This window comes from Dromaius novaehollandiae, chromosome 2, assembly GCF_036370855.1.
Source record: "Dromaius novaehollandiae isolate bDroNov1 chromosome 2, bDroNov1.hap1, whole genome shotgun sequence".
NCBI lineage: Eukaryota > Metazoa > Chordata > Aves > Casuariiformes > Dromaiidae > Dromaius > Dromaius novaehollandiae.
The window spans coordinates 57,013,556-57,022,247 of record NC_088099.1 but is presented as its reverse complement, the minus strand read 5'-3'; the positions used below and the strand labels follow the sequence as shown (position 1 = coordinate 57,022,247).

General features: G+C 39.8%; 1 protein-coding gene across 6 annotated transcripts in view; it reads right to left on the bottom strand.

Annotated features, from left to right (window-relative positions):
* Positions 1-838: 838 nt before the first annotated feature.
* The window catches only part of CDK13 (cyclin dependent kinase 13), a 55,537-nt gene continuing 47,683 nt past the window's right edge, over positions 839-8,692 (bottom strand). For 3 of the 6 annotated variants that reach the window (XM_064506596.1, XM_026121443.2, XM_064506597.1), the window contains 2 exons: positions 7,231-7,791; positions 839-6,041 (listed from right to left, as the gene is read on the bottom strand). In XM_064506596.1, the coding sequence (XP_064362666.1) occupies positions 5,185-6,041; positions 7,231-7,791 (1,418 nt within the window). In that variant the 3' untranslated portion in view covers positions 839-5,184. The remainder of the gene's footprint in view (positions 6,042-7,230; positions 7,792-8,692) is intronic. The other 3 variants (XM_064506599.1, XM_064506600.1, XM_064506598.1) reach the window with 2 other exon arrangements.

Here is an 8,692-nt window from a genome sequence, read left to right as displayed (position 1 = left end):
CCCGAATGCCAAAGAACAGCTACGTAACTGGTGCTGGCTTGCATAACTTCCTACTGCCCCTTCATCATTTACCTTCTAACTTAATCAGCAACAAATCCCCGAAGCGATGACAGCAGCGGTATTTCTGACTTGAGGTTTAATAGCACAGAGGATATGGCCAACAGCATGTTTTTGGATAATGTTTGTTGGAAGAGGTAATCTCTTTTGCTACATTAGCTGATACAGTCAGAAAAAAGCTGGCAAGCCTCTGGCATCTAAAGAGCAGTTGCTGGCAGTCACGTTTGATTTATGTTGCTTCAGCTGCAGCTTATGCACGTAGCCAGATACTGAAAATACTTGGCTCTTTGTTTTCCGAATTCCTATGCTTTAAAGGGGATGATGTGTGCGTTAAAGAGAGTGTTGGAGAACTGCATCTCTGCTTGGACAGCTCTACGGCAACACTGCTATCATACACACCCCACTGTCCTAAAAAGCTCAAGCGGTATGTGCCAGAAACAGCAGCAGCCTCTCACCAACTGAGGGGGCTGTCGCTCTTGCCCACACCCTCGCAGGCGGCCTCCCTTGCAGCACCGATGCTGCTAGCTCCTACGCTCTCCCTTGCTTCGAGCATCAACCAGAGGTCCTCTCAAGCACTGTAACAACAAGCGTTCCTACTGCTGCGTATCTGCGGTTTTCCTTTGGAAAAGTAGTGGAGCAGTAAATAATTCTTGAGCAACCTGCAAAATTTTAACGTACTGAAAGTTATGTTTATTTGGATATTGAAAAAAAAAAATTCCGTTCAACCCACAATCCTTTTGGAACGCCATTTGATATCCAGAGAGGGAAAACTATGATAAACTTTAAGTTTTCACAGTATTTTATTTACAGGCTGCACAATACATTTTATATACAAATGGCTTAAAATAACAAAGAGTAAGCAAGCTGAAGCATAACAGTTTGATTATTTTAAATTACGTTGTCTTCAAATAACTCCTGCAATAAAGTATTCTTCACCCTGATAAGCAAAAGTTAGTTTGACTTTAAGGTCAAGGTCATTTAATTTTTAAATACAGAATCAAATCAGTTTTCAGGTAATTCTTTTACTTAATGACACACCTCTGTGTATGAAGAACATTCCAAAACTATCAAGAAGTGAAATAGCCAATACTTCCCCATGTACAAAATGGTGAAATAGAGAACAGAATGGAGAAATGTATGTAACACACAAGTGTTTTATCAACTAAAAGAAGAACACAAGAAGTACATCTGAGATTTTCTCTATTACAAACAAAATTCATGGTCTGAGATCTAATTTGCCTGCAGAAAAGAGGTATCCTATGTTACTTCAATATTTTACTTCAGTTTTTACTGCACAATTGTCAATTCAACCGACCCAACTGCAACTTCATCAAAAGTGAAACTGGCTCCAGCCACAAGTACCAAGCAAAAGGAGAACACTCAAAACCTCAAGAACTTACATTACAGCACTTATCACCTCTGCTTATATAAAGCATCTTACACTACTGCGGTAAGAAGAAAATTTAATATAGACCATATTTTATGGAAAATAAGAAAATATAAAAGTTTGCCATTTTAAAATTATCTTTGAAGAAATTATATTAACATTTAAAGATACAGGTATTTTTTATACCCGCCTCCCACCGTTCCTTCTGTTCAAGGTAACAACAGCAATTAGTGATCCAGGATAAAAGCTCTTTCCTTTTCCTTTGGCTGAATTATAAGCATTATAATAGTTTAAGTGTTTTAAGTCATGGTCATACCAGTCCAGTTGTGTTCATTTTCTTCCTCTTGGTATGGCTAAAGACCACGTAATATAAATAATAAAATACTCACTACTCGATAGTCCATGATTACAGTATTTTGCTATGTTTAATTAGAAGTACAAACACACAACACTTACTTTTTGATGTAGTGTCCAGGTCTCTGTAGCACACTTTGGAATTGCTGCACAGACAGTGTAAAGCCAAAGGAATAGGGGGGAAAGAAACTAAAGCCACTGCTCCACAGAAATGTAATGCGCTGCTTAGGATGCCTGCTACTGGATCAAAAATGCAACAGCCACACGATGGAAAATGCCAGGCTAGCACAGATCCACTCTGCCGAGTGAAATTTGTTCAAAAGGGCAAAACTCTGAACTGACATAAGCACCTCATAATGCGATTTAATTCAAAAGACATTTTGGTAAGTAGCACACGGGTCCGGCACTAACAAACGCGGACCTACAGTCTAAGTCACTGCCAATGCACTGAGCCAGTGGGGGTCCGAATGGTCCCCGGGGAGCAGGTCCGAGCAGCTCCCGGGGCCCAGGAGTGAGCGTGCCGGGGTGCAGCCCCTGAGGGGCACCCTGCAGAGACAGGCAGAGACGCTGCCCGACGCAGCCCCCGCCTGCCCAGGAGGAAAGGCTGTCAGTGACAGAGCTGAGGAGATCCCCTTGGTCGCAGAGAAGGTCATCTCTTCAGAGTTACCGCATATGGAAAATTTAAGTCAACTTTCCCTCCAAATTATACCAACACTGTTGTCGCAGGCAAATAGTTTTCAAAGTCAAAGGCTAGTAGTAATCCTTAAACTAAATTTGGAAGAAAGTCTTTGTGCAATAGGCATCAGCAACAGCGTGTGAAAGTTTGTTTTTGACCCATCTGGAAGTCAACTGTCTACTCCATCTAATCCTTGCAGTTCTTCATAGTCGAGATTACTGCTGTTGGCTTTCTTCTAGTATCTGAAGACTATAATGTCAATGAAATGACACAACATCGCAGTTTTGTCAGTCAATAATAAAACTGCACTGTCTTTTCTTTCTTTTCTTTTCTTTTTTTTTTTAAAACATATTCAGAGGAGAAGACTGGCTTCTCTGCATGAAATGAGGTGACCTAAATGACTTGAAAATTTACCTCCAAAAGGGAAGCAGTAGAAGATATCGAATCTTCCTTATGTTTTGTATTGAAGGTCAAATCATTCAGTTCTCATTGTTCGGGATCTACTTTCTATCTGGACTTACCTGCTTTCTTTTTTTTTTTTTTTTTTTTTTTTAATGAAGTATCACCTGCATTTACCTTTGAAGTGCAGTAGAATAACACCAAACTGCATATTTTTAGTAATGACGACTGTCTAAGGGCTTTGAAAGTCTTCTGCTAGAATCTGAAAAACAATTTTTGTGTCCCTGAAACATTGTGGAATTTTATTTTTTCTAAGGTCCACAAACAAAAAGCCATAGCTGACACTGTCCATTCCTAAATGACACTAATGATATTGCCTTTATAATTATTTACCAGCAGAAAAGGTGTTCTTACTCAAGAAAAACTTTCCAGCACACTGTCATTCACATAAAGTTTTTGTTTTCTTAAATACAGGCTATTCAGGTCACAAGCTTTTGTTCTTGATTGATTTTATTTTCAGGTAGCAGGATTCTCTACTGCGCCTCGTGAGGGCAACCGTCAAATTTACAGGGACATCTTAAGCAACACGACTCTCCATTCCTCACTTGCTAGATGCTCGAACACTACCTAGTTAGCAAAGCGAGTTCTTCATATGCTACAATGTGGTAGTTAGCCATAAATGAGAACCAGGATTTTAAATCAAAACCAAAGAAAATCCCAACAACTTTGGCTTCTATTCTGAAAATCCAAAAAGTCACTGACAAGACTACATTTGTAATAGTGTAAGTAGAAATTTTACTTTTTAAAAAGTAATAATTAAACACTCAGTTACATAAGGTAACGATTTGTCAACTGGATAATCAGTTGGAAAATTGTTTCCAATATGGGCTTTAAAACATTCTTTTACTTACATGCAAAATATAACCATACCTCCTCTCTGCAGGAGAGAGACCACTTCTTGTCAAAGGAAAAAAACATGCTGGAAGTTATAATTAATACGAGGAGTGGTTCTTGGTAAGAGTTTTAAACTACAGTCATTTTATCTGCTGTTCAAAGAGACTCAGTTCCAAAATTAAAATGTTCTGTGGAATAGCAGATATAAAAATGATTAGTTGGCACAATCACAGTTTACAGAGAATTATAACAACTGCAAAACATTTTACTGTTGCTTTAAATACTGGTCATTTTTCCTTTGGTTACGTTCCATAACACAGTATTTGTGGTAAAAAGAAGACAGTGTCAGCTTTTCACACAAAGTAAAGTAACTACTGCTGTTGACATTTTAAGAGAAAACTTATTTCAACACTTGGTAAGGACATGTAAAGTATAGCTTATTTGGAACTAAAACAATTAATACAACTCCAAGAGGGAGCTGAGGGAAAAACTAGTCTCTTCATTCTTCTCCTCACTTTCATAGTTTCTTAGGAAGTTCGATTTGGAAATTGTCACTTCATCAAGACAAGATTAGGTCTCTAACTAACCGGCCCACCTGAAGTAAACAGCACAATGTTACGACCTATTTGAGTTGCCTATTATTATTTGAATTTTCATGTTAACTACCTAAATTCAGGTATTAATTTTCATATCAACCTATGAAGTACTTCCAAATTTTTGCAGACCTTAAGCTTACATGTTAAGGCACTTACCATTCAAGTAAAACAGTTTTTATATAAACAAGCCTGGGAGATGGAGAGAACATTTTACCAGAACATCCATTCTCTTTTTTTTCTTTTTGAAAGAAAAGGAAAATAACATTGACCAAATATTTATAAAATTTTGCATCAAGAGAAAGGTTGTGTTTTATTATCTGAAATGAGCACAAAGTACACCTTCCACAATAACACTGAAAGCAGTGCAAAGACTGACAGTGACCTTTGACTAAAGGTAGTTCTGTAAAAAGAAAAATACCAAATAAATCAGTGCCCTGCTTTGATTGTTGTAAAATTTTTTTTACATAAAAGTTGGTCCAAACTTACAAAAAAAGCACAAATGTGCATAGTTCAGAAGATCTGAAAGAGTGCCATAAAAAGCTGATGTCCCTAAATTTAGCATCCACTTAAAACTGCCAAAATACAAAATAAAATTCAGAACTAGAGTTTGTGAACATGTACAATCAATTTATCTAGTTTTCAGACAGCATGAGTTTTAAGCATTTTTAAATTTTCCTACTGTATGCAAGACCCTTTTCCACATAAAAATAAAGCTGTTGAATTAACATTATTCAAGTCTGTTGAAGTGCTGCTTTAAACTGCAGCTAGAAAACAAAAAGTTTTTCCAGATAAAAATGATGTGCCTGAGGAAAAACAGATACTCAATATGGTAATCCTCTGCCTCGCCCTCTCACTGCAGATGTGCTAACGTGTCCCCTGTATCCTTGGGAAAAGCCAGGTCCTTGGGCAGGAGAAGTCCAAGTTTGTCCATGCATGTGGCCGATACCACTAGGATTTTCCTGTAAATTACTTCCATAGCTATAGTTGTGCATCTTTGTGGGCAAAGAATGAGTACTCTCTGGCCCTGTGGAAGCGTCACCACTGTTTCCCAGGACTGGGATTGGGCCGTGGCTGTATTCAAACCTATGGTCTTTGTCTCCACTAAACAGCATGGGACCAGTGTTGAGGTAAATGTCTCCATAACCAGTTACTGAGCTGGGAAAGGATTCTGAAAAGGCAGACGGAGGAGGCGCACCACCAGAGTGAGATGAAGCAGTACTGTAGTTATCCAAAGGCTGAATATCTGAGTTTCCGAGGAAGCTCCTCCTTTCCAATGCTCCTGATGATCCACTTCCTATTCCATCGCTACTACCATAGTGGGCAGATGAGAAGGAAGATGATCCAAAGTTATCCTTGTAGTCTGGGCCTGTCACATAGGTGTCTCTAGCCTGATAATCCACACTCGTTTGTACCGGCTCCTCTGTTGTTGCCTGAGCTTGATGCTGAGCAAGCAGCTGGAGAAGAGCTGCTTTCACTCCTGCATGAGGATCTGTTCCTGAAGAGTTAGTTATAGGCAAATGCTGGTTCTCTGTCCGATAATCAAGGTCTTCATCAGTGAGAGGGGGAGGCTCTGGTGGCTCTGGGGGACGCTGGTCTGGAGGCAAGATGCGAGGGCGTTCTTGTTCGGGCGTTCGGTTCAGAAGCCTCATCTCAGACGGCCTAACCAAATCCTCTTGACCTACACAGACAAAAAAGAAAGGCTCTGGAATAAAAATCTGCGATAATGATACCAGAAAGGAAAGGACTCATTCTCCGCCATTACAGAGGTCTGTTGCTCAATTCTAATTAGCTAATTATTTCATCTTAGCGGTAGTTGGGCAAATTATTTTGGAGAAGGCAACAGCTTATTTGCCTCAGGAGAGTGATGCAAGCATCTCCTTCAAATAAAATGACTCAGCAATCAAAGCTGGAGAAAATGTTACAGTTCCTATAAAAAGATTACTAGAGTGACAGACACACTAGAAAGTTCAAAGAGGGAACAGAAAAGGTGTGGACAACAGCACCCACTTGGAAAAGTCTTGAGAAAGGGACAGAGGGCCACCCTACCAGGGAATGCCAAAAATTAAGGTTAAAAACAAAACAATCAAACAAAAACCCCACACCACACCCAAACACCACAACCCTCAAAAAAAATCCCAAAATACTTCAAAATATTTCTTTTAACAGCTACAAGCAATACAGAGCAATATATAAACTACAACATAATATGGCTGAAATAGCAAGCCAAGAAAATCAAAGGTCCAAACTTTGAGAAAACCAAAGAAGCCATTACTGTACCCAAAAGGAAATCTTCAACTATATGCTTTAGTAAGAGTTACAGTTAACCACTTACAGGATTTGACAGTAACAAATTGCTGTAGTCAGCATAAAAAGAGAAAAAATAAAATATCCCCGAAATGGGCTTTATCCAAAAGCAGAGTCAAAATTGGTAAATTCAATTGATGAACCTTCTAGAGAAATGAGGCTTTTCCAGCACCACCACCACCACTAAAGCAACAACAAAAACAACAATCCCAAACAAAAAACCCTTTTTCATCAGAAAAACTACAAGTACTTGTATCCCTCATACAGCAGGGGTTATCTTGTACTGTGTCTGCACTATACCCGTTATAATAAGACACAAATGCCAAGCAGGCATTTACACCCTACCAGAAATAAAACGCACAGTGGCTTGGACCTGAACAGAGTGATGGTTAAGTTTGAAAGTTATGCAGATGTGAAAGGCAACAAAAGAAGAATCAGTTTAACTATTACGTCCCCTATACTCACACGGACCCATATGGTTAGCATGTTAACTCTCTATCCCCAAACTGTTAAATCTCCACTGCTCGAGGTATTTGCTGGTGAGCAATAAAGGCTTTCAGTACCTGCAGATGTATATAGTGACTTGATCAGATGCGGGTAAATGGGGGCCGGAGATTCCACGTCGTCCCGGCTGACGGACGCAGGAGTGGTGGGCTCTGGAGGCTGCCTGAGTTGCAATGACATTTCGTTTCCTGATCCATTCTCCTTCTCCTCCAACACAAAATCTTTCTGTTTTGTTTGCTGAGCCTTTATTAACTGAGACAACAGAACAGCAAACGCACTCTGTACGGCTGCCTGGGCAGCATCAGTCTCAACTTTAGACTGACTCAGCTGAGTGGGTGGTACAGGAGGCTGCGTGACGGTCGGCTGTTTTAGAGGCTCCTGTTCTGGCGGCGGTGGTGGAGGCGGCGGCGGCTGCTGCTGCTGTTCTGACTGTTTTTCACCTGCTGACAAAATTCCAGCAGGAAGATTTATTTTATTTAGTTGCTGCTGAGTCTCTGGGTTTACCTTAATATTCAACACTTGGGCAAACTGTGCCAAATTAACACTTGTTTTAGACTGTAGCAGGTTTAGCAGGATTGCCACTTCATTCTGGTTTAACTGCTGTCCAGTGCTTGTTTTTGCTAAAGACAAAAAAGGTTTTTTTTAAGTATTATTTAGAACTGTCATATTTCAGAAACTCAAAATTAAGACTAATCTAGCATGGCTGACATAACCGGCAAAGCGTGGCTTTGGACAACATTGAAATGGAATGTTTTTACAGATTAATTGCCTTTGGGGGTGTATCTATAGGAAATGGAAAAGTAAGATCCAATACAAAGAAAATGACTTACAAGCGGTGCGCACACACACCTGGACAGATGAGAAACATCAAGCCAGAGCTCAGTTTTCCACAATACATCTAAGCTGGGGCTTAAGGCCACCTGCTTTAGGCAGCTCTAAGATTGGAATTCCTCACAAAATTTCCTATCTCGGACATATCGCATCTCTCTGTTAACATGTGGCCATCTGCAAAACACATTTCCAGTTATATTCCGGCCCAGTCGAACTCAGCATCTGGTTTCTAACACCTGCTCAACTGACCAGGCTCTAGGTGACCCAGAAGTTAGTGGCACAAATGCAAAAGAGTTGAAAAAGGTAACAAGTACTGAGTCTGGAGGACAAGAAGTCAACCATCAAGTAGCAGGAAAATGCAGGTTCGTGATCATACACAATTTCTTTAAAGAAAGGGAGTTTATTTGCCACAAAGAAGAGGAGATGATGGTGAGGAAGAAGAATATGAATAAGGAAGTCAGAATATCAAAGTGGTTTTTTTTATTATCAAACACGCATTGTGTTAGTTTATTTTAAAAGAAGAGAAGCAGCATGGATTTTAACATGCTCCACGAGTGGGTGACTTGGAGAAGAAAGGAAAATTAAAAAGCAAGTGAGTGCAACTGTGCTGGCAGAGCTCTGAACTTCTGAAAGCCTGATCCATATGAGTACATTCTGTCCTCTTCTACCCTGCCTTTCTGCTAGTATATC